Source organism: Xenopus laevis, chromosome 5S, assembly GCF_017654675.1.
Source record: "Xenopus laevis strain J_2021 chromosome 5S, Xenopus_laevis_v10.1, whole genome shotgun sequence".
Lineage (NCBI taxonomy): Eukaryota > Metazoa > Chordata > Amphibia > Anura > Pipidae > Xenopus > Xenopus laevis.
Window position 1 is genome coordinate 95,288,354 of NC_054380.1, and position 26,539 is coordinate 95,314,892.

The 26,539-nt window shown below is 36.8% G+C and overlaps 1 protein-coding gene across 5 annotated transcripts in view; it reads left to right on the top strand.

Moving 5' to 3' along the window:
* pex5l.S (peroxisomal biogenesis factor 5-like S homeolog) overlaps positions 1–26,539 on the top strand; it is a 146,772-nt gene that overhangs the window by 112,014 nt on the left and 8,219 nt on the right. For all 5 annotated transcript variants that reach the window (XM_041564857.1, XM_041564859.1, XM_018264699.2 and 2 more), the window contains 6 exons: positions 1,066–1,186; positions 1,844–1,934; positions 12,745–12,840; positions 18,148–18,261; positions 20,140–20,283; positions 22,960–23,030. In XM_041564857.1, coding sequence (XP_041420791.1) covers positions 1,066–1,186; positions 1,844–1,934; positions 12,745–12,840; positions 18,148–18,261; positions 20,140–20,283; positions 22,960–23,030 — 637 coding nt within the window. The remainder of the gene's footprint in view (positions 1–1,065; positions 1,187–1,843; positions 1,935–12,744; positions 12,841–18,147; positions 18,262–20,139; positions 20,284–22,959; positions 23,031–26,539) is intronic.

The window sequence follows — 26,539 nt, forward strand, 5'->3', positions numbered from 1 at the left end:
CATGCTTTTCATACACAAGAACCAGGCCTTATCCATGACCATTAAATACCTGCAACCATGCCTATAACCTACTTTTTTTCTTTCTCCAGAGATAAGGTGCTAGGAAATACAAAAGGAATGCCATATTTTGGGGAAATTTGCATATGTTTTTGATGAAGCAGCAGCAATTTTTATGACTAGGGAACACTGAGGCCTCACCTAAATCGCAAGTGAGCCATGAAACAGACACACTGTTCCAAAGAAGCAAAAACACCACTGTATTCTCAGATCATCTGATATGATTCAGCTCTTTCTACTAAAAACCAAAATGACAAATATGATTTGTGATAAATATGAGATACATACAACCAATACTTCTCAAGACCTTATTAAGCTGATGAGAAGAAGGAGAACTGCCTAAATAGCCTACTATTGCCCACTGGGCTCTTCCTATTAGTATAAGCTCAGAGGAATCCCCTGGCAGGCTTGGGCTTCAGATAACACAAGCATTATGAATAAAACAACCTTTACTTTTTTCCCAGATAAAATAGGATAATTGATGTGTGAAAGTAATAGCTTTGTTTATGTATAGCTGTTGCATGTCAAAGTAGGCATGTTACATGACATGTACACCCATGTCTCCACAGATTGCTTTCACAAACATGTTTCTAGTGTATGTAAATCTACAAGACTTAAATTAAACTAGGTTGCTAGATCAAGCAGTTTTATAATTCCACAAAAAAATTGTACAACCGAGTATATACAGTATATTGCAGGTAAGAAATAAAGGGTGTTTTGGGGATAAAATATGGTACTATAAAAACACATTTTGATTGTGGTCCCACAGTAGCAGGAAACGGTAGAGGGTCTTCAGAGTATCTTCTTGTGACTGCTAATAGCCCACAGTGTGATGGCCAAAATTTTGGGGGCCAAGTATAATTTTGCTTCTTTAAACTTATCTTTGTAGAATTAGATAAATATTTATATATCTATAAAAAATGTTTGAATTATTCTTTTGCAGAGCAAAAAAATATAAGAATGTATCATGAGTTGCCCTTTGCGTGAGCATCTCTTACTTGCTTTTAGTACACATTCAGATGCAGTTGGAAAAATGGGGTGAAGGGCGTTATCGTGGAGATAGGAGCAGTGAGGGTCTTCAAAACCTGGAAAGAAAATCATCTAAAGAGGCTTCAAAAGAGATCTTGTGGTAAATTCCCCTGAATTCTCCTCTTTACTTTGCAAGTGTACATCACAAATATTAAAGGAGAAGGAAAGACTACAATTAAGTAAGCTTTATCAGAAAGGTCTATATAAATACACCAGTAAACCCTCAAAGTAATGCTGCTCTGTCAAAATAAACACCTCATTTCTTTCCTTCTATTGTGTACACATGGACTTCTGTATCAGACTTCCTATTTTTAGCATAAACCTCCAGGGCTAGGGCTTGAGCATGCTCAGTTTGCTCCTCTTTCCCTCTCCCCCTACCTTTTCCCCCCTCCCTGCTGTAATCTGAGCCTAGAGCTGCAGTATGAATGAACAAGGAGAGACTCAGGCAGGAAGTGATGGCACACTAAGCTAATATGGCAGATGCTATCCTAAACAAACAGAGAGAGCTTCCAGAGCTGTTTACTCAGGTATGGTAAAGAATTCTGCAGAATAAATAGTGTTATAGATTGCACTGTTGTGGCTAATCTATTGGCAATAAACTGCTTCGGTAGCTTTCCTTCTCCTTTAACATTTTGTTTTATTTCTCCTGGACTACTGATTGAATCAAATAGGATTTTTGATATTTAATGAGCTTTGTACAGTATATAGAGTCTGTTAATATTTCATCTGCCTCCTTACTGAAATCTTGTGTGTCTAGGTCTACGGATGTTAGAACACCATCGAATAGAGGAAGTATTGTGGCGGAAAATGAGAAAATATCTGAGCTTGAGCTTGCAACTGCCCCAAAAGTTAGTATTATATTAAATAATAATAGTAACAATTCTAGCACTGAAAGGTTTTATCTTGTTTTTATATTGCTGAATAGTAATTTTTGAAAATGACTGAAACAGGCTTTTTAAATTGTGTTGTGGCATTTTCACAGTGACTCCTGTATTACTGAATAGCAGACTTTGACAAGTAGATGGAAGTCACTGAAAGCCCTGTCAGGATTAAATCTTTATCTAAAAAAAGAAAGAGCATTGAATCTCCCATTGGGATCTCTGCTTATTTTACAGCAGCAGAAAGCTTACCCTTTTGCTAAGGGCTCTTATACACAGACATTTCAGGCTGTGTTCCCCCAGAGGGACATATAAATAGTATTTAAAGTAGAAGTTTTTGGGATGGCATAGTAAATTATTTGGATTTATGCGACTGGCACAAATAAGGCATGGCACATCAAATATGTGGATCTATGTGCGTATGGAAAAGAAGACTTGTGATATAAAGGGATTTGGTACAACCTTACAGTCACATCCTGGGCCATTATTCTTTGAAAGGTCTGTGGTTAAATATTATAAATTAATTAATTGTAAGATAAGAAATATAGGGAAGAATGTAATATTGTAATCATTCGGAATTCACTTGCAATGTCAATACATTTTCTCAAAGTGAAAAGTGTTGCCTTTGCAAACACTTTGCCCCTTACGCGACAGTAAGATAGTAGTTGCAAATTTTATCGTTTGCAAACGTTTGCCGTGTATGTCATAAAATCACAAACCATTTTTTGCGACAAAATATTTAATGGAAACCGCAGAGCAGGTGTTAAAGGTTTACAATGCGCAATTAAGATTTGCAATGTAATAAAAGCCTAATGAAGAATATTACATTGCGACAGGCAAATTTTTATTCGCAAAGTTTAACGCTTTGTAAATTATATTACATTTCCCCCATAGGGTGTTTATTATTATCCTTTATATCATGCTGATATTTTACTAAGTGCTTTACATAAGCTTGTTCCTCATTTACTGTATATCAGTCCCTGCCCCAGTAGAGCTTGGAGTGTAAGACAGTGGTTGTCTTCAGGTTTGGCCCCACTTAAAGGTTTAACCTTTGGTTAGGCCCCCACTTAGTCAATGAGATGGGTACTTACAGTAAATAGGAAAATATCATTGCATCAGTTCCAAGAATACATATTGACTCCAAAGCTCACCAGATTTATTCAGGGGAGCAAATAGCCACTCTCCATGATTCTCAAACTAACTGACCCTCAGACTGAGTCCCCCTACTACACCATGCCCCACAAGTGGAGCCAGCCCCACAGTTTGTGAACCATGTTCACGTTTGTGAACCACTAGGGTCAATATTATAAGGAAAAAATAAACATGCCTTAATGTTGGAAATGTATAAAGAAATGAAAAGAACACACTGTACTAACTCAGTGTCCTGATCAGGAACAAACTCATGATCCCAGTGTTGCAATGCAGCAAGGATAATCATTGAACCCATTATGCGACCATCTAAAAGGGCATATGGATTACTATTCACTGCCACTGGTAAAAAATGGCAGAACACAATTATAGATTATGCTTTATGTTTAAAGGAACATTAAATATTTAGGATTTTTTTTTTAAGGAGTTGGAGATAGCTTGCTAATTAAAATGCAAACAGCTAAGTAATCTGTACTGTAAAGGTTACTGCTCAGTAAAATGAAAGGTCATTGCTCTCTTGAAATCATGTTTGTGATCTGTGTACGAAGAACAACCAACATTTTTGAGAGTGTGTCCCGCAAACTGAAAATGTCATTTGTTTTATTTAGTGTGTGGTATTTGCATTATATACTCAAGATCCATACACTATTTTTCAATGACATAGAACAAGTTAATGCACAACCTGTCTCAGCAAGCTAGAGAGCCAACATGATTACTGAACAGCAGTTTTAGACAACACAATCAGCCTCCTGTTGGCTTAAATAAGAGATGCATGTCTGACACTTCTTTCCTTGATTTGACACAAATGTTTGCCTAAATTAGAACAGAGTGTAATGGACTTAATATTTAATTCTGGACACTGAATTTTCTAGCTGAGGTAAAAAAATTTGCTCTGTTAATAAATGTGTACTATTAAACACGTTTTATTTTAATTTTTTGTTAAGTACCCGCATTAGGTGGTGTGTGTACAATAACAAAATGTTCTCATTTAGCTCTGATATATTCTAGAGCAGATCACTATAAGTTGTAGTGCACTTTCAACACTTTAATCCATTTGACCCATACATTCGGAGGCCCATTTATCAAAGGTCGAATTTCGAATTCATGTGAATGTTTTTTACTCTATTAAATTCGAATATACTTGAAATACGATTGGGAAATTATTTAAGAAAAAATTTGAATGTCTAAAACTCGAATCAAATTCGACTAAACTCGAATGTCAGGAAGGCTATTATCATCTTCAAATGGGTCACTGGTCCTCTCCCATTGACTTCTACATGAACTCGGCAGGTTTTAGGTGGTGAATAGTCGAATTCAAATTATTCCCATGGTAAAGGTTTGATAAATCTCGAATTTGGATTATTCCCAAATCAAATTTGTGACTTTTGACCAAAGAAAACAATTCAGAAATTTGAATTTCCTATTCGCCCCTTGATAAATCTGCCACTTTGTGATTTATCATGCAGTCTGCCAAATTAAAACATGAAGACCGTGTACAGGAGGACAATAGATTGAGGCTCAGCCTACAGCACAAGATATTTTGTATGAGGTCTATTTTTACTTGTGATGCACACCAGTAATGGAATATAATAGCTATTTGGAAAAGTACCAGTTGTAATTATTCTGAAGGTTTCAGTTCTCTATGGCATTGTCTGCTGGACTTTTTCCTTTCAAGCCCCCTTTTGAGGTCAATCTTTGTTCAGGGCTGCTATTATCTAATAGCAAGGATACAAATATGGAAAAACATTGAACTATCAGTCATTCAGCCATAGTTATAGGGATCCTGTCATCAGAAAACATGTTTTTTTCAAAACGCATCAGTTAATAGTGCTACTCCAGCAGAATTCTGCACTGAAATCCATTTCTCAAAGGAACAAACAGATATTTTTATATTCAATTTTGAAATCTGACATGGTGCTAGACATTTTGTCAATTTCCCAGCTGCCCCCAGTCATGTGACTTGTGCTGCACTTTAGGAGAGAAATGCATTCTGGCAGGCTGCTGTTTTTCCTTCTCAATGTAATTGAATGTGGCTCAGTGGGACATGGGTTTTTACTATTGGGCAGCTGTTATCTTGTGTTAGGGAGCTGCTATCTGGTTACCTTCCCATTGTTCTTTTGTTTGGCTGCTGGGGGGGGAAAGGGAGGGGGCGATATCACTCCAACTTGCAGTACAGCAGTAAAGAGTGATTGAAGTTTATCAGAGCACAAGTCACATGACTTGGGGCAGCTGGGAAATTGACAATATGTCTAGCCCCATGTCAGATTTCAAAATTGAATATAAAAAAATCAGTTTGCTCTTTTGAGAAATGGATTTCAGTGCAGAATTCTGCTGGAGCAGCACTATTAACTGATTCATTTTGAAAAAAATATATTTTTTTCAATGACAGTATCCCTTTAAGATAAAATATAGGGGGGGGCAAATAATTGTTTGCTCACCCTAACTGACATGCAAGCTTGGTTTTTAGGAGCAATCTCAACTTAACTGACTTTCAAGCTGAGCTTCCTCTGACACTGCTCCAAACCCACACTTACCAAGCAGATTGGCCCAACAGTTTGTAAGCAAGGAGGCTCACTGTTCAGCATTGCAGCTTTGCTAAAATGGGCTCCTAGTGGTGGCATAACAAGACCATTATGTTATCTATGTGTTTGTTTAGGTTTTCTCCCACATACAGTACAATAACATACAGGCAGGATGACTGGCTTCTGATAGAACTCACCAAAATATATGTGTTCAGTATATAGGGAAATAATTGTAAGCTCCACTGTGGCAGCAGCAAACCTGAATGATGAATAATTTCTCTAAAATACTTCAGAATATGTCAAAACTATATAAATAACGCATATGAATCAACAATACCACTGCCATAGTGGTAGGCCCAAGGTAAGTAGCCAGGACCTAAATTAATATTATTAATTTATTTTATGTCTAGTTATATTCAATCTTCTTTTCCCTTAATATTTGGGTAATTTTAAAGGGGAACTCCAGCTTCCAAACCAACATTTTATAAAGAGGCCCACACAGCACAGGAAACCCCTAATATATACCCATCACAGTTACCTGTTTCTTCAAAAAGTATGAATAAATGCCATTTTCTATGCTGAAATCCAGCTGTTTGACAGTTCTTCTCTTTCTGCATCATTTGAAATCCTGTAACACTGATGTTACAAATTGTAACAACTTCTCAGTTTACAGACAGCAGCATACATAACCCACAATGCATTGCACTGTGTTGTTCCCTTCCTTATTGAAATAATGTTTGCCGGGAAATGTGGGGTTTGGAGGATGCAGGCTGAGGACAGATGGCTGTTGATACAAAGTAACAGTAGTCAGCCAGCTCAGCAAAGTAGTCAGAGAGATCATCAGGAGAACAAGGGGCTAGGATTAGGGAACTGTCAGAAACCATTAAAACCATTAAAAAAAAAAAAGTCTGCATATTTAAAAAATTATGTATATTGCAAAGTTGCTTGAAATTATGTTTACTTTTCAAAAAGCTTAAGTTATGTTTTTGTGGAGTTTCACAAGGAAATATCATATTATTAAAACGGGAAAGTCCTGCATACAGCGTCAGAAGCCATCCTTGAGAAAAAAAAATACCAGGTTACTAGATTATGTCAAAGAACTGAGTAAGATTAGCAAAAGCAGAGCAGGATAGTCTATGGGGAGATGCTTGAAAGGGTATTAAGGGAATTGATGCTATTTCAGGAGTCTCAATATGCTGACCTATTGATAAGTCACTTAAGAGCCTATTTCCATGATTTGCCATCTGCTCCTCATTAGCTGTGGATGCATATTGTATACGTCGGCTGCATTTTGGGGATCTGCTTGAGATAACAGAACACTGAACAATTTCTGGAAAGCAATGTGGGAGCTGAAATGAGATACGAGAGAGTATTTCCCTACTGCTTTATTGCATTCTATTTCAAACTACCAAGTAATTGCTACTGAACCTGTGTGCTGTGAATTTCCCATAGACTTCTGAAATTGCCCTCTTGTTGGGTTCTCAATTATTGAGCTAAGCTCTTTTGCCGAGCAGTGCTATCTTACATCTCATGGTTATCAAAAGTTTTGTTAAAAAGAAGGTTTTATTTCAATTACTGAAAAAACACTCTAAAAATGTAAAATAAAAACTGTAGTCAACATTCCTGAAGTCTGTATTCATATCAGTTTTCTTTGTGTTTGGTACATATCTCTCTCTGTTCATACCAGCTTCCTCTAGGTTTTCACCCTTTGTTAACTACCAACAGATTTGCTGATTTAAAATAGCAAGCCTTTTATTGCAATAGAGATACAACCTGTATATAAGACAGCCATTCAGTATTTGTTTTCATCTTATGTTTTGCCCAATTGTATCAACTGTTTCTGGTTGAATACTTTAATATGTATGTCAGAATCTAATCATTACTGTTTAACTAAAAAAGGAAATAACTGAACAAGGACAATTTCCTCTGTCAACTTTAATACATCTCCTGCTCTAAATATTTATTGTATGCCAAGAAAAACTGATGTCACATTCCTTTAATACCTTAGTTATTGTACTGGTTCTGGGAGTTATACTCTCTTATTATATTGGTTTTGAGAGTTACAGTATACTCAACCTTTTATACTGGGTCTGAGAGTTGTACTCCACTTATTATACTGGGTCTGAGAGTTGTACTCCACTTATTATACTGGGTCTGAGAGTTGTACTCCACTTATTATACTGGGTCTGAGAGTTGTACTCCACGTATTATACTGGGTCTGAGAGTTGTACTCCACGTATTATACTGGGTCTGAGAGTGTTACTCCATGTATTATACTGGGTCTGAGAGTTGTACTCCACTTATTATACTGGGTCTGAGAGTTGTACTCCACTTATTATACTGGGTCTGAGAGTTGTACTCCATGTATTATACTGGGTCTGAGAGTTGTACTTCACTTATTATACTGGGTCTGAGAGTTGTACTCCACGTATTATACTGGGTCTGAGAGTTGTACTCCGCGTATTATACTGGGTATGAGATTTGTACTGCACTTATTATACTGGGTCTGAGAGTTGTACTCCATGTATTATACTGGGTCTGAGAGTTGTACTCCACTTATTATACTGGGTCTGAGAGTTGTACTCCATGTATTATACTGGGTCTGAGAGTTGTACTTCACTTATTATACTGGGTCTGAGAGTTGTACTCCATGTATTATACTGGGTCTGAGAGTTGTACTCCACTTATTATACTGGGTCTGAGAGTTGTACTCCATGTATTATACTGGGTCTGAGAGTTGTACTTCACTTATTATACTGGGTCTGAGAGTTGTACTCCACGTATTATACTGGGTCTGAGAGTTGTACTCCGCGTATTATACTGGGTATGAGATTTGTACTCCACTTATTATACTGAGTCTGAGAGTTGTACTCCATGTATTATACTGGGTCTGAGAGTTGTACTCCACTTATTATACTGGGTCTGAGAGTTGTACTCCACGTATTATACTGGGTCTGAGAGTTGTACTCCACGTATTATACTGGGTATGAGATTTGTACTCCACTTATTATACTGGGTCTGAGAGTTGTACTCCATGTATTATACTGGGTCTGAGAGTTGTACTCCACTTATTATACTGGGTCTGAGAGTTGTACTCCACGTATTATACTGGGTCTGAGAGTTAAACTCCACGTATTATACTGGGTCTGAGAGTTGTACTCCACTTATTATACTGGGTCCAAGAGTTGTACTCCACTTATTATTCTGGGTCTGAGAGTTGTACTCCACTTATTATATAGGTTCTTAGAATTGTACTCAAGTTATTTAAAGGAGAACTAAAGCTTAACTAAAGAAGTAGGCTTGAAATGTTGTACATTATGATTTGGGTGTCTCTACCAGCCCAAGGCAACCACAGCCCTTTAGCTCCAAAGATGCCCTAGTAGCTCCCCATCTTCTTTTCTGCTGATTCACTGCAAATGCTCTGTGCTGCTGTCACTTACTGAGCTTAGGGACCAACTCAAAATATACAGTACACACATAAAATCCAAAGGGGCAGATTTATCAATGGTCGAATTGAAAATTCAAATTAGAATTTTTGATTTATGTTTATTGTCAAAACTCTCAAATTCGACTAGGGAGTTATCCAAATTCAATATGAGTTTTTTTAAAAAATTTTATTTGCTTTTCGAGATTTATCATACTCTGGCCCTTTAAGAATTTGACTATTTGCCACCTAAAACCTGCCAAATTGCTGTTTAAGTCAATGGGAGAGGTCCAGGGATCAATTTGGAGATGTTTGCAGCCTTCCTCACATTCAAGTTTTTTTCGGAGAAAAAACTTGAATCGAGTTTGATTCTATCAGGATTTAATAATCAGCCCTGTAGCATCAGCTTATACTACAGAACAACCTTATTTTCTGCTTGATAATTTGCAATGACCCCTAAGCTTAGCTTCTCAACAGCTGCTCAGAGCCCACTGAGCATGTGAGTGTCGCAGACACTTTCCAAGATGGTGACCCCCTGTGACAAGTTTGAAGTCCTAGATTATTGCTGCTATTGAGAAGCTGAAACTTTAGGCTGGTGCAATAAGTTCATTATATAAATTATGGCATTTCAAGCCATATTCATTTTTAGGGTTTAGTTCTTCTATAATTTGTTCTGAGAGATGTTCTCCAGCAACACAAGACATAACTGAATAATTTATGGTTATTTACACTTAGGGGCAGATTTATCAATGGTCAAATTTCGAAGTAATGGGAGTTTTTTTGAACTCATAACTTCGAAAATCGAATTAAAAAAGACCAAATGAAATTTATCAAAAAATCAAAGGTTTTTTTTTTTGGCCGAATAGGTCCTTTTTCATTCGAATAGGCCAGTTTTCGCTCGAATACAAATCGTATGAATCGAAGTAACAGTGCATTCGATCGAATTAGATTCAAAGTTTTTCCAAAAAAACCCTTTGATTTTTCAAAGTCCACCAATAGGTTCCAGGAGGTCCCCCATAGGCTAAAACAGCAATTTGCCAGGTTTTAGATGGCAAATGGTCAAAGTCTAATTTTTAAAGAGACAGTACATGATAAATTTCAATATTTAATTTTCAAATTTTGAACTATTTTTTTTTTTTGAAGTACACAAAACTTTGCTAATTCTAATTTTTTTAATTCAAATTTTCACTTAGACCTTTGATAAATCTGCCCCCCATAGTACTTCCAAGTAAGCAGTTTGTTAATATTTATGAATTCAAAAACAAATACCATTACTTGTAAACATTAACACAATCCACAAAATATTATCTAAAGAAATGGGAATATTTTTGCTTTGGAGATGGCTAGCCTTAGCAGATTTGTCCAAAGTACTACAACGCATATTGGTTTTTATTCCTGTTGAGGATCTCATGGATGCCTTCTAAAAAAAGCCACTAACAAGTTTAGGTTTTCGAGGGCAAATACCCAGATGTTGTGACCCAGGCAAAATATCACCCCACACTAAAAACAGCCACTCTTGGGTCACTATGGCAAAAAAATCTTGATATTGAATACAAGAAGACCTTATTCAGAGATATTCTGACTTTTTGTACAGCTACTGTTGTTTGGGAATTATAGGCCTAAAAGTCTGGGGATTTACACATTAAATACCAGTAACTTAGTTTAACTGCATGTGGATATCTACTGATGATTGATTGCTATCTACAGTGCCATATTTTAGCAGTGGGTTCCCAGAACCTCTTGTTAACTTAGGGGAAATGTGTACCATTTGGAATTATAGGTTTGTGTCTATTTTTAGTTGTGGCAAATGGAACCCATGCATTCTCCTGCAGACATCAACACAGTGTTTTAAGGGAATGGTACTCTTGGAGCAAACAATGTAATGCTTTGCAAAATTGGCTGTTTTCACCTCTTGAAAAGTGACCTTAGCTTTCTGTGGTTAGTAATGGAACAATTCATGAAATATTGATGGCATGGTAGCCAGCTGCTAAAACGCAGCTATATTGAGAAATGTATATTCTTATTTTCATTAAAAAGACTTTAGATTGTAGTATGATTCTGCAGAGCTAAATCTATCTTGCATGATTTAACCCTTTTATTATTGAATCTTTCTTTCCTCGTATCCTGAATATACTATAATACAGTCAGATTAACATAAGAAGGTGGTTATAATACAGACACAGCCTATTGCATATGTATACTTTAAGCGCAGGGATTTGCATATAATATAAACATTACAGAAACATTTTAACATCTTAATAATCAATTTTAGCTTCAATACGGTTTTCTTAAAGGGTCCTCCACCCAGAAAATATTTTTATACACAGCATCCCAATATGCATTCATTACAATGTATAGTTATTTCTAATTATAGCAATGAAAGCAATATCTTCCTTGCTGTATATATTTTCTGTACTCCTGGCTCGGACTCCTGGCTGAAGCAATGCTGCCAGCTGATTAAAAACCCGGAGGAGACCTGACTCCTGTTACATTTAGGCCATTGAGTCAGGCCCATAGAAGAGAAAAGGATAAATAAATATTGATTTCAGCTACATTTACATATACAGACAACATTAAAAATATTGAAAATATATAGTAAATTTATTTTGTAGAGTTACTTAGAATTACATGTTCTTTCATTTTATAAAAAACAGATTTTGGGTGGATGACTCTTCAAAGATTGAAATTTATAAACAGAAATAATCAATGCTTTGGCATCTGCAAAATTAATATTGCTTTTAGACCAAATAAAAAGTTAATAGTTAAAAGCTGGGATCTTGAACTGTGGGAGGAAATTGGGCAACTTTTCTACGCCCTTGATTGCTAGCATAGTTCTGAAAAAACATGAAGCTCATTGAGAAACCTAGAGCATCAACTTGATTGAACACTTCAAATACAACCCCCACTGACTTTTATAGTATCTCAACGGGTTTCATCTGGATATTGGAGATTTTTTATTTTTCACATTTTTTAAGTTTTTTTATGTATAATAATGATTCTGCTTGATTTTGCAAATCTAAAATGAGTCCACGAATATTCATAAATCTGTCAAGAAGGTCAAATTTTAGTGGTATTATAAGTTTTTGATACCTCAATTAAACTAATTTTCTCTAAAACCAAGAATGCCATGAAAGTTATTAAAATATCCAAATACAAACAAAAAATAACACTAAACAATGCACTAAAAATATGAAAACCTCTAAGAATTTGAGTTTTTTGGACAATTACTATCGAATCAATCTGAAAACCTCTGAAAGGCTAAAAAAAGGTCCAATAAGACAAGTGCAATCTCCATTTGACGTCTATGGGACCTTGATTACTTTTACTTGACAAACTTTTGCATTAGAGTTGTGTTTTGCACTTAAATACACTTGTTTTTTACGCTTAAAAATACATTTTTAGAGAAAAAATATGATTTTTGAAAAAAAATAGAAATCAGAATGTTAGTAAATAGACCCCTTGATTTTCTAAAAGACTTATGTGTATGATTTATATTTATGAATGGTTTCTTGTATAATTATATTAATTTTTGTAATGATTTTGTTTTCCATTTAATGCTGGCTAACAAAATTAATGTAAATGGGTCCATTTCTGGAAAAATATCTGTTTGTAATTTCTTTAAAATGTTTAGGACAGTGTTTTTATTTGTATTTGCTGATCAATTCCTTTGTATGATCCTTTCCAGGGACCACTGACTAGAGAATCTCGAATGGGCGGAGCCTTCCTATCCAGGAACCAATCTTTAGAAGAAGAATTCGAACGAGCAAAGGCTGCAGTTGAGGTATATTGGCTATTTTACTGAGATCAATCAGCAATTAATTAATCAGCAGACTGACCAAGGATTTTTACAATGTAGGTCAAGATTAGTAAAACTGAATTTCCCTTGCCAAAATGTTGCCATTTAAAACGTCAAGATACTACGAATCCAAAGTAGTCCAAAAATGACAGTTTATTGTTTAGATGGCAGGATAGAAAAAGCATGAATCTTTGGCAGTAGGGTCCATTATGTATGCAAAATCGGGTTCACCCACCCTGTTGACGTGATGTTGGCGATTTGTGATTTTGTCCAATGACCGGTAAACATTTTTTGCCACTGCTTTAAATTAAACCTTTTTTATTTTATTGAGAATCGCCTGGGCATGAGGGTGTACTCATAAGTTGGGCGACAGTCAGTGAAGAAGGCAAATGGTGCTGGATAAATTAGTGTCCCATTATTCTAACAAAAGGAACAGAAGAAAATGACTTGTACAATTTTGTTACTTTTTGGTCTCCCTCCCTTATGTGGAAAATAAGTTAACACCTCTCCAGATAGTTTGTGCAAGCTTGTGTTAGGAAATATATAACCTTCCATCTTCCAAAAATGTTATCAGCTCTCTTTAAATAAGAGGTGTAGCTGAAAGCCAATATGCCAAATTGTATTCAGAGCTGCCCACTTTCCAACGCCAATTACAAACCAACTATATTCACATGACTTTGCCATTGTGCAAATTTCACACAAATAATGTTAATCCATAATGAGTGAAGGAGACAATTTAATAGACCATTTTATAGGATTAAGGGGGTTATTTACTAAAGTCCATTTTTTTCTGGTCTGAGTTTTGAAGGGGAAAACACTATTTTTTCAAGGGAATTTTTGAGATTTATTATACCCCGAGGCTGTTAAAAGTCCGAATAAAAAAATACTACATCTCAAACCTGCCGAGGTCATGTAGAAGTCAATGGCAGATGTCCCGTTTACAGTTGGAAGATATCATGCTCTGGGTTTCAAACAATATTCCGAATGATTTGTGGCTTTTGGGAATCAAATGCGGAAAAAGTTGTGTGATTCGGATTTTTTCACGATTTTATCGAGTCTTTTCCCGCACCAGATTTTTTTTTTGAGTTCATTTATTGATAAATAATGTCAAATTGTGGATGGGAGTTTGGTCGAAGTTGTTTTAATATAATAATGAGAAATTTTGGGATTTTAGTAAATAGCCCCCTAGATGTATATAAAACAGACACATAATAATTGTATTACAGAAGAATAAACCATTTTAATGTGTGTTTTCTCTTCTGGCAGAGCAGATCATATTAAGATACAGTTAAGTTTTTTTGTGCCAATAATTTAAATATTTGTTCTTAATTGCAATTAATTTCTCTGAACAAAAATAATCTGCTCCACTTATCATGCATTAGGGAAGGTTAATTGAGGGCATTTAATACACTTCACAGTTATCAATTTATTAAATTAAATTGAATCTTAATCGGTAAAACCTGGTAAGTGAAACCTATTTATATTGCCAATATGCAAATTCAAGTGAAAAATTAAAAAGTACATATTTATTGCCCCTTAACATAATTTCCCAGTTTCAACCTTCTTTTAATGATATAGGTGCTGCAAAAGAAATAATTTGCTTTCCAGATTCCCAATTGTTATTTCATATTAGTATGAGACCTATTAATACAGGATGCTCTGGACCTGGGGTTTTCAGAATAAAAGATCTTTCCGTAATCTGGATCTTCATACCGCAAAGTAGGTCTACTAAATATCATGCACATTAATGAATTGTTTTACCTCCAACGAGGATTAACTTATTTTTATGTGGATCGAGTACATGGTACTGTTTTATTACTACAGAGGAAAAAGAATTGTAATTCTAATTTTAATTATTTGGATATGATGGAGTCTGTGGGATGACCCTCCTGTAATTTGGAGCTTTCTGCATAATGGGGTTCCAGATAACAGATCCCATACCTGTACTTGATTCTATTTCATAGAGTAGGGGAAATCATTAACACACCCCTTTCATAGATAACCCCTCCCATATCATGACTCTCCCAATATATGCACTTTATTTAATTGGCTGCTATGGTTGTTTATAAATTCAGCAAACGGTGTGCTTTTTTGTTACCCTGTAAATGGCACACAAAAAATAAAAGAAAGTAGTAGTCTATAAAGATGATTTACTAAACACCCACATAGTTTTGGAGAATTTTTAAACACCCCCCTTTATCCTTCTACCCTGTTCAATTTTCTGAAGGTGCTTACGTTTTTGCACATCCCTAGACTTTGTAATCTAGCCATTGTAATGTAGTAGAGAAATTAAATCTTTTCAATAGTTATAGTGGAGTTGCTTATAGAGAAATAAAAAATAATAAATAAGTCACCAGATTGTCAAATTGTACAGTTGTATACTCAATTTCTGTTAGAATTCAGTAGCATTCTGCTCTCACCATCACAATAAATGAGGAAACAAAAACATCACTACCCTATTCTACCAGTGGATTTCCTAGGCTTACTTGCTATTCCCAACTCCCTACTCCAAACTAGCAGTCTAGCTATTGACAGTCTATTTACAACAGGTTCCTCCATTCTGCAGGTTTTACAGCCGCATGCATTTTGATTGCTCATTGGCTCGGCCCCTTATGGAAGTGCAAGAGTCTGCTAGCTTTATTGCCCAGCCCCTCCTCCAAATATTTCTTTATTTTGCCTTATATCCAAATTTTCAGTTATATCTAAGTTCTAGTTTAGTTGCACCAGTTTATTGCATTTATCGAATTAACTCACACATTCAATTGTTTAGGCCACTTATTAAAGATAGAAAATATGAAAAAGCAAAAATGCAGAGATGGGAAATATGAATTTATTTATTTTTATTTATTGTATTTTAAACTTGTTTAAATATTGAGAACTCCAGAACAGCATGGTAGATATTAGCAGACAAATATAGGAATTCTTCTGTTCTAGGAAATTTGAAAATTGGCCATTTCCTGAAGGCAATTTATGCTAATTATGCCAGTATACATCCATGTTTATTTGGCCACCTGATGCACTCGGATTTTGTGTGGTCTTTGGATGAGCATGTTTTGTGCAATGGATAGGCTGTTGGCAGGCAAAGGTCAGGATGTCACATAAGGCTCATGTAAGATGATTGCAGCCTAGGGATTTTCCATAAATCAGAAAAAAATAAATGCTGCAGACGGAAGTTATATAAGGTGAAAAAAGTGAGATTTATTTGTTCAAAGACCACACAAATTAAGGCAACATTTTGGGCATTTTTGGGTGTAAGTCCATTCCCAATTTATTTCTGAGTTTTGATTTTTGTAAGAAGAATAGTTTTAGAAACTATTTTTGTTTCTAGATCTGGAAATAAATAATTTAGGTGTGATATCAATCCAAAATTTGAATGCTCAGTCAATGTATTTTACAAGCCACAGAAGTCTATAAAGGAATAGGGTCAATATTGGCTATTTTCTTCTCACTGTGCAAAGTCAACATTTTGAACCATGAAATTGCTGGGCATCACAGGAAGTATTGCTTAAATAGCTGTCATCTAAATATATTCTTGTAGAGAACTTGCTTAGGGCGATATCATTTTTCTACACTGGGCACTGTGCAGTAGGAGATTTTATGCTCATTAACTGCATGAAATTGCTAATAGTATACACTTGCAAAGTGGCTTTGTTGTATTTCCTGAAAGGGGGTTTTAGACTTAACACTAATCATAAATATTTTATGTTAAGATTCAAACATATTTAGTGTAAACCAGCTGCATTCCAAAATACTTTTATGGCATTTGCTGTAACTTTAATTGGATTTTAAGCATGGAATACAGGTTAAACCTATCCCTATACATGCTCAGGATATATGATTTGAATACAATATTAGGGAACTTTAAAAGAGAACCAAACGATTTATATTAAAATCACCTACCCCCTACCCTACATAGACCCCCTCCCAGCCCCCCAGCCTAGGTGTTACCCTCAGTAAAGACCCCTAACTCTTTACTTACCCCTCATTGCAGACGGATGGCGGAGTTTACAGGCACCATCTTCTTCTCTTCGATAATCTTCGTTAAGTAAGTGCCATATCGGCGCATGCACAGGTGGAGCAGTCTGCCTTTTTTTTAAAACTGTGAATGCACCGAAAGTCATAGAATTTGCTGAAGCGCCAGAAGAAGTCTGGAGATGAGAAGAAGATGGCGCTGCAAACTCCGATGCACTGAATCTGCAACGAGGGGTAAGTAAAGAATTAGGGGCATTTACCAAAGGTACCACCTAGGCTGGGGGGGAGCGGGGAGGGGGTCTATGTAGGGTAGGGGATTTTAATATAAAAGGTTTAGGTTCTCCTTTAATGAAAAGCAGCACAGTGGTTCAGTGGGTAGTACTTCTGCCTTGCAGCACTGGGGTCCTGAGCTGAAACCCAGCAAGGAGTCGGTATGTTCTTCCCATGTCTGCATGGGCTTCTTCTGGGTATCCTAGATCACTCCCACACTCCAAAAACTGAATTCTGATTAAATCTTACTGTGCGTGATTATAATCATAGTACAGAATCTCACAGATATTTTATTTTTAGATTTTTGGGGACAAAATAGGTTAGCAACCATCTGTTTTTCTCACTGTTTCGCATTTTGCCGAATATTCTAAATATAATTAGATAGGACGTCACCCTTTCCAGGACATGGAAAAGAAAGGAATTATAGAATGTACCTTCTAGCTTCTAATTAGAACACCTTCCATGCCAACACAGAAGTGCAAACCTGGGTATAATCTTAAGTAAGTCAATTATCTACATGTACATTCTAGATATGAAGTGATGCTCTAGTTCTTTTTTTTTTTTTAAAATCATTTAGCATATAAGAATGGACATAATACATTTAGGCATAGTTCTCCGTGGGTGACATTACCTATTGCTATCTCTGAGAAGTTATGGGTGTTTATACGTGTTGGTATTTATGCAAATGTTCTCACAGAACTAAAGATGAGCTAAATCAGTGATCCCCAACCAGTAGCTCGTGAGCAACATGTTGCTCCCCAACCCTTTGGATGTTGCTCCCAGTGGTCTCTAAGGAGGGGCTTATTTTTGAATTCCAGGCTTGGCAAGTTTTGGCTGCTTAAAAACCAGATGTACTGTCAAACAGAGCCCCCTGTAGGCTGCCAGACCACATAGGTGCTATCAAATAGGCAATAAAAGCCATTATTTGGCAACCTATGAACTTGTTTCATGCTTGTGTTGCTCCCCAGCTCTTTTTACATCTGAATGTTGCTCACGTGTGAAAAAGGTTGGGGACCCCTGAGCTAAAGACTTCAATTCCATCTCTCCTAGTCAGACACTGAATTTTGGGATAAGATGCAAGCTGAATGGGAAGAAATGGCAAGAAGAAACTGGATTTCTGATAACGCAGACTCACCAAATCAAAGCGGAACTTCAAAAGAAATGGTATATATGTTACTATGATTGTGGAGAATCTTGATACATTTTGCCTAATCAGCGTTATTATGATTGTCAATGAACAACTGCCCAATAGACGTGATTATCAGAACAGTCCTGCAGTTCATATTTAAAGCAATTGACTTAGTAAGTTTGAGACCCGGTTACTCAAGTATGAAAGGCTACAGTTCATGAAAGTGAAAGCTTCAGCAACCAAACTGAGGTCCTGATTGACTTTGAAAGAAATGAATGTTATCGGGCAGCATTGCCATGTGTACAATTGTGTTGAATTTCCTAAGCTGCTACTAAAATAAGAAGCAAAGATGTTATAGAAATAATTAGTGACATGTTTAATCACGCATTTTTATGGGCTAAAATACCAACCTTATAACTTCAATTAACTGATACTTTACATAAATCTAGAATTTTATAATTGTTTTTAGAAGGATTTTGAGTACAAGTGTTTGCTATTGGATTGGATTGCTATTCTGAACAACAAACACATGGGGAGGCCCATTTACTAAGGGTCGAATATCGAGGGTTAATTAACCCTCGATATTCGACCATCGAAGTAAAATCCTTCGACTTCGAATATCGAAGTTGAAGGATTTACCGCAAATACTTCGATTGAGCGATCGAAGAAAAAATCGTCCGATCGAACGATTTGAAGGATTTTAATCCATCGATCGAAGGCTTTTCCTTCGATCAAAAAAAGGTTAGAAAGCTTATGGGGAAGGTCCCCATAGGCTAACATTGGTGCTCGGTAGGTTTAAAGTGCCGACAAAAGGTAGTCTAAGTTTTTTTTAAAGAGACAGTACTTCGACTATGGAATGGTCGAATAGCCGAACGATTTTTAGTTTGAATCGAAGGTCGTAGTAGCCTATTCGATGGTCGAAGTACCCAAAAAAATACTTCGAAATTCAAAGTTTTTTTACTTCGAATCCTTCACTCGAGCTTAGTAAATCTGCCCCTATATGTTACTCTAGGAAAAGTAGGTCTGACCTACTGTATATGGTATGCATGCCATTACAATGCAAATCTCTCAACTATTCAGTTCCTTTGAAGGACCAGCTATTACTGCCTATAAGCTACTGGTTCTTCATTTATATTGTGTAAATGAAAAAAAAAACAGTAATAAGCTTTAATGAATCAAGATTGATGTTGCACTAGCCCTATCAAGTATAGGAAACCTTAAAGGAGAACTAAACCGTAAAAATGAATATGTATAAAAATGCCATATTTTATAAACTGCACTTATTGCACCAACCTAAAGTTTAAGCTTCTTAATAACAGCAATGATCTTGGAAAGTGTCTGCGACATTCACATGCTCAGTGGGCTCTGAGCAGCTATTAAGAAGTTAAGTTTAGGGGTAGTTGCAAATTATTAAGCAGAAAATGAGGTTGGCCTGTAATATCAGCTGATTATTAAATTATGGTGCTAGTTGCACTGGTTTCTGTGCAGCCATGCACTAATTAGCTGTATTAATTACTAATCATCCTTATATTGTGACATTTGTATTCTATGTGTACAGTATATTGTGAGTCAGTCCCTAAGATCAGTAAGTGACAGCAGCACAGAGCATGTGCAGTAAATCAGCAGAAAAGAAGATGGGGAACTACTGGGGCATCTTTGGAGACACAGATCTTTACTGCTAAAGAGTTGTTGTTGCCTTGAGCTGGTACAGAAACCCAAAACATAATGTACAAGATTTCTAGCTACTTCTTTAGTTAGGCTTTAGTTCTCCTTTAAGGGCTAATAACATTCACATTTTTATTTTTTTCATTGTCCTTTGGCTGGTTGGACAGATGCATGCTGAATAATGAATCCATGAATAATGGATCTGAAGGTATGGATTAAGGTTCTGTTGTGATTTGTTTGTGTTTCAGGGGTATTATTTTCACACAGACAACCCTTTTAGAGGATGCTCCGGGGCTTTTGAAGAGGGGATGAGGAAATTAAAAGAAGGGGATTTGCCTCTTACCATTTTATACCTTGAAGCTGCAATTCTGCATGATTCCAATGATGCTGAGGTAATTCTCGTTGCTCAGTGGAATTGTGTGTTTTTGTGGGTGTATGTAATAATTTTTTTGGTATGTATTATACACAATAGGGCTGTATGCGCTTCCTGCAATAAAATATGTATATCACCAAGTAGTTCAATAAAAAACCTCTTTCTCTAGAAGTTCTCGTTTTATTTCGCTGAGAGGATCAGGATATGAATACACCTCTTCAGCTTTAAGACGTAAAAAGCCGCTCTCTCCCTCCAGGCTGCACAGCACACCTCCGCTGCACCTCCAGGGATAAGAGCAAAGGAGAGAAAGAACTGCACTCTGTCTAAAAAACTAGCGCAAATCCCTTGCTTAGTCACTATTCACAGGATCCGCTGGAAATCGATCGCATGGGTTCTCAGATGTAGTGCGGCTTGGATTATGCTTCTTTGGGATGTCTCTTGTTCCACCGTCTCCCAAACACTGATACGCTTCCTGGATGTTTCAATCACAGCTCCAGTGATTCACTCGTTGCAGTCAGCGGATTTATAACTTTGTGGACGAGGAAATCGTTTGGGCAAAGTAGAAAGAGGGCACAGTGATATACAGTAGTTTAAATTTTATTACAAACAAAATAACCGCACTTACATTTAAGATAAAATCTCTCGGCCTAACAAAATATTATAATTAGCCATAAATTAGTAATAAATTACTGATTACCATTATTTTACACTTAAGGGTAGGACCCCACGAATTGTCGCATGCAACAAAAATAAGGCAAGAGATAGAATTGTCGCATGGTGTTGCAGTGTTGATCTGACGCGATCCAACTGTCGGATGCAGACGCTGCGTGCATAGCGAAACGGATCAAATTCGCCCATCCCTATGCATCATCTTTCTTATCTTATTCCTTTTTTTTATGGAGAGTAATGTCTTAACTGTAAAATGTCTCTTACCCACAGAAAAAGTGCTTTGCAATAAGTTCCTTTGTTGTTATAGTTTTAGTACAATACAAGTCCCAAATTTACTATATCACACCCCATGAATTGATAGTCCATTTTTCCTAACGGTTTATAAACGTTTTGGAGGAACATATGAAGAAAGAGGATGGTAGTGACCAACGAGCCTGAAAATACTGAAATATATGGTATGGCCAACATTTAGCTACAAATTCACAGAAGCTAGTAACCCATACTAGAGGTAACAAAACTTTGGGAGTCTTATTTTTTCATTGTTTTTAATTAGTCTAATAAAATAGAAGAGCAGAAAAAATTGTATATTTGCCCTTTAAGCCAACACGTTTTCTATTTTTCACATCTTCTAAAAATAAGAAATTATAAACACCTTTTGCTTTGTCTTATTAACATTTATTATATAAATGAGCAAATACATTGTGCATCATATTCATATATTCATAATCATTTTCATAAGGAAATACATAGCTCCCTGAATCTATAGGGTTTAGGTACTAAATGTTTAAATAAAAAGTATATGTTAACAGTTTTGCTAGTTGTTTTAAATGCATCATTTCTAGAATTTAGTATTACATCTTACAAAAAAGGTTTAATGATTTCTAATTGTTATACATGTATTATTTACATGTGTGTGAGTGGTCTTACTGCATACTGTACATATACTGTATACCGTAAAAGGAAGAAACTGCCATATATCCTATCCTTCCAATGCTTTTTTCATACACTTCAATACTACATCACCATCTAATGGTCATAAGCAGGGGCGATTCTGGGCATTTTGCCACATGAGGCGGCCTTTCTTTTGCCGCCCCCCACCCCTCCCCACGGCACTTACCTTTTCAGCGCCGGAGGGGGTCGGGGCAGTCCACGTCGCTAGTGCAATTGCGCTCTCTGCACTAGAAGAGCTGAATTTCTTGGTTGAAAGATGGAAATTCGGGTCTTAGTTGCCAGGAGCGGCATTTTTTTGCATAAACTGAAATATCACAAGAAGGAATGTTATGTGCATGCAAAATGTCTCATTCTTTCTGCACAATTTAATAAGCAGTTAAAAGTATATGCTCATATATTTTTTGTCTTTACTGATAAATTCTCCATAGAACTGCACCATCTGGTCTGCAGCTTTATTCTATACGTGCCAATGGATAATTAATGTGAAAGGATCATTCAAGGCAAACACTAGAGCTGCACCTGCTCATATGTATAACTGCAGATATGCAAGGAATTTCTTTCCTTATACAGGGAAAATGATGATGACTGGTAAAGCCCTCAATTTATAAAGAATATATATTTACCCATTAATATCATCAGTGTTACACTTTTGTTACCACTATCTATCAATTATGACAATGGTTAAAGGTCAATAGAAGATATAAACTAGATTTTCTCTATATAAACACAGCATATATGGCAGCCAGTGGGTCAGGACACTTGCACAATAAGCATTTCAATTCCAATAAGACAAAACTACAAATGGCAAAGTTTCATGAGGCTGTGTGAAATGTGTTTAAGTATAAAAGCCAATTAGTGTCGTAGAAGTCATCCTTGCTAATCCAGAGTTAAGAGGAATACAGTTTAAGCACATAGGTGCCTTGCTTGGAGACACATGGTAGAATAAAAGGAAACATAATCTCAAACATGATCTCTAAGGAAAGTCAAGAACTAAACACTGTCATGAAGGAGAGGGCACACAGCCGCCTGAGATTCATTTGTTCCCTTTCTTATCATTTGTGCAATTCTTTTGCAGGCCTGGCAGTATCTTGGTATAGCTCAAGCAGAAAATGAGAATGAACAGGCAGCTATCATTTCCCTCCAGAGGTACATTTATAAGATATACAGTGTATGACATGAATGCTTCGTTTATCCAACTGTAATCAACAATCTTGACTCGTACATCTCAACTCTACTCTATTCTCAAGTTCATTTAATTTTAATTTACTAATAGTATTTAAAATCTGTACAGAAATGAAAAACTGAATTAAAGTACAACTGCCCTATTTTTATCAAATTGAACAAACGTTATTAGTAGTTATTGTATTTTGGACCATGCAGGGTCAACAAACATTAACCCAGATATTCCAGAACAACTCTTACACACATTATCAGAGCTGGGTAATGAAAGTTGCAGTTTGACAGCATTTAGAGGTCTGCAGTTTGCTCTGCATTTTAGACAACATACTGTAAATGTATGAGGGAAGTTCAAGTTTTATTATCTTGTATATAATCTGAGCATGTTTGTAACTGATGCTCATCATTTGTTCATCTATTTTTTTTGTTTATCCAGCAAGTTCTGTGTTTGTATAAGGGCAATGGAACACTAGGAGATTAGTTGCTCACTCAATTTGGGAAGATATATCTCGGGCAACTAGGGGTTATTTTTTCTGAGAAAACAAACTCGTGATTTATTATACTCCGTGTTAAAAGTCCAAACAAAAATGTACTTCAATTCAGACCTGCCGAGATTATATAGAAGTCAATGGTTGATATCCTGATCTGCTCTGGGTTTCATACAATAATCGGAAGATTGTGTGGTTTTTAGGGATGTAGCGAACGTCGGAAAAAAAGTTCGCGAACATATTCGCGAACTTGCGCAAAAATGCGAGCGGTTCGCGAACGGTTCGCGAACCCCATAGACTTCAATGGGAAGGCGAACTTTAACATCTAGAAAAGACATTTCTGGCCAGAAAAATGATTTTAAAGTTGTTTAAAGGGTGCAACGACCTGGACAGTGGCATGCCAGAGGGGGATCAAGGGCAAAAATGTATCTGAAAAATCTGCCTGTGTGTGCTTGGAAGAGATAGTGTAGGGGGAGAGCTGTTAGTGATTTCAGGGACAGATGATAGTAAGTTTGCTGGCTAGTAATCTGCTTGATACTGCTCTGTATTGGAGGGACAGAAGTCTGCAGGGATTTGAGGGACATTTTAGCTTAGGTAGCTTTGCTGGCTAGTAATCTACTGTTCTCTTTAAACAACTGCCATACGTTGACCTTGTAGGCATTGTTTGCCCAGTTTTTTTGGACGCAGCCACTGAAGCACAGTTGCCAGAAAAAATATGCCATATAAATGCTGAAAATAGTCATTTTTCGCCATACGTTGACCTTGTAGACATTGTTTGCCCAGTTTTTTTGGACGCAGCCACTGAAGCACAGTTGCCAGAAAAAATATGCCATATAAATGCTGAAAATAGTAATTTTTCGCCATACGTTGACCTTGTAGACATTGTTTGCCCAGTTTTTTTGGTTGCAGCCACTGAAGCACAGTTGCCAGAAAAAATATGCCACATAAATGCTGAAAATAGTCATTTTTTGCCATATACGTTGAGTCAACGTATGGCAAAAAATGACTATTTTCAGCATTTATATGGCATATTTTTTCTGGCCTCTGTGCTTCAGTGGCTGTGGCCAAAAAAACTGGGCAAACAATGCCTACAAGGTCAACGTATACACTACTACAGCGGTGGATACGGATTACGTAAAATATATGAATGCTGCTTGAAAAAAAGTAACTCAAGTGGTTTTTCTAGAGACGATAATATTATCAATATTTAGACAAAATGTGAACAAGCTCACACAGCTCGATGGCGGGTTGAAGAAAACACTGTGCAAATAATGCCTACAAGGTCAACGTATACACTACTACAGCGGTGGATACGGATTACGTAAAATATATTATGGCTGCTTGAAAAAAGTGACTCCGGTGTTTTTTCTGGAGACGGTAATATTATGGATATTTAGACAGAATGTGAACAAGGTCACACAGCTCGATGGCGGGTTGAAGAAAACAGTGTGCAAATAATGCCTACAAGGCCAACGTATACACTACTACAGCGGTGGATACGGATTACGTAAAATATATTATGGCTGCTTGAAAAAAGTCACTCCGGTGTTTTTTCTGGAGACGGTAATATTATGGATATTTAGACAGAATGTGAACAAGGTCACACAGCTCGATGGCGGGTTGAAGAAAACAGTGTGCAAATAATGCCTACAGGGCAAATAATGCCTAAAAGGTCAACTTATACACTACTACAGCGGTAGTAAAATAAAAAAAGTAAAATAAAAAAAAATGAATATTAAAAAAAAAAAATTAAAGTTGGTGCTGCTGAACTACTAGGAGCAGCAGATTAGCACACCAGTCCCACTCCCCAACACTGCTAGACTAATAGCACTGGGCTCTTATAGTAGTAGTAGTAGTAGTAGTAGTAAAACAACAAAAAAATAAATAAAAGCAGTCCTTACAAGGACTACTGTTATTGCAGCAGTCAGCAGATGAGATCAGAAGCAGGACAGCTGCCCACTGCAGCTACATACAGAGCACTGCAGTAGAAGGTAGATTACTAGCCAGCAAAGCTACCTAAGCTTAAATGTCCCTCAAACCCCTGCAGACTTCTGTCCCTCCAATAACAGAGCAGTATCAAAACGATTACTAGCCAGCAAACTTTCAACTGTCCCTGAAATCACTAACAGGCAGCAGCTCTCTCCCTACACTATCTCTTCAGCACACACAGGCAGAGTGAAAAAACGCTGCAGGGCTTCGGTTTTTATAGGGAAGGGGAGTGGTCCAGGGGAGAGCTTCCTGATTGGCTGCCATGTACCTGCTGGTCTGGGGTGAGAGGGCAAAAAAAAGCGCCAACAATGGCGAACCCAAAATGGCGAACGTCGCGCGACGTTCGCGAACTTCCGGCGAGCGCGAACACCCGATGTTCGCGCGAACAAGTTCGCCGGCGAACAGTTCGCGACATCTCTAGTGGTTTTCGGGCATCAAGTCCAAAAAATCATATGATTAATTTTTTTACGTTTTACTTTAAAATACGTTTAAAAAGTCAGCAGGAGTTTGGTCACAGTTGTTGACAAAATAGTGAGAAATGTTAAAAGTTTGATAAATGACCCCCCTAGTGTGTCATTGATCTTGAAGGTTCCCATATCTGTATTCTGAGCCCTGCAGATCTGTGCTACCCTCTTTATTATTTCATGTTGAGATTATTAACAATATACAAGATCAACTTAAAATATGCTAAATTCTCTTTGTTGGAGGTCACGACTAAACTGAAAATAAAAAGCAAAAGTTTAAAGAAGTACTTAAGTGCTGTAAAAAAAACATAAATGCATTATTACCGCTGAGCAGGGCCGGAACTAGGGGTAGGCAGGGTAGGCGCCTGCTTAGGGTGCAATCATGGGGCAGGGTGCACCTTTCAGGGGATTTTTTTCTTCTTTTTTTTAAAGGAGAAGGAAACCCCCTGGGCGCAAAAATCCCTCCCCCCTCCCCTGTGTTGCCCCCCTCCCTCCTCCACCCTGGCCTACCTGTCCCCCTGGGCAAATGCCCCTAACT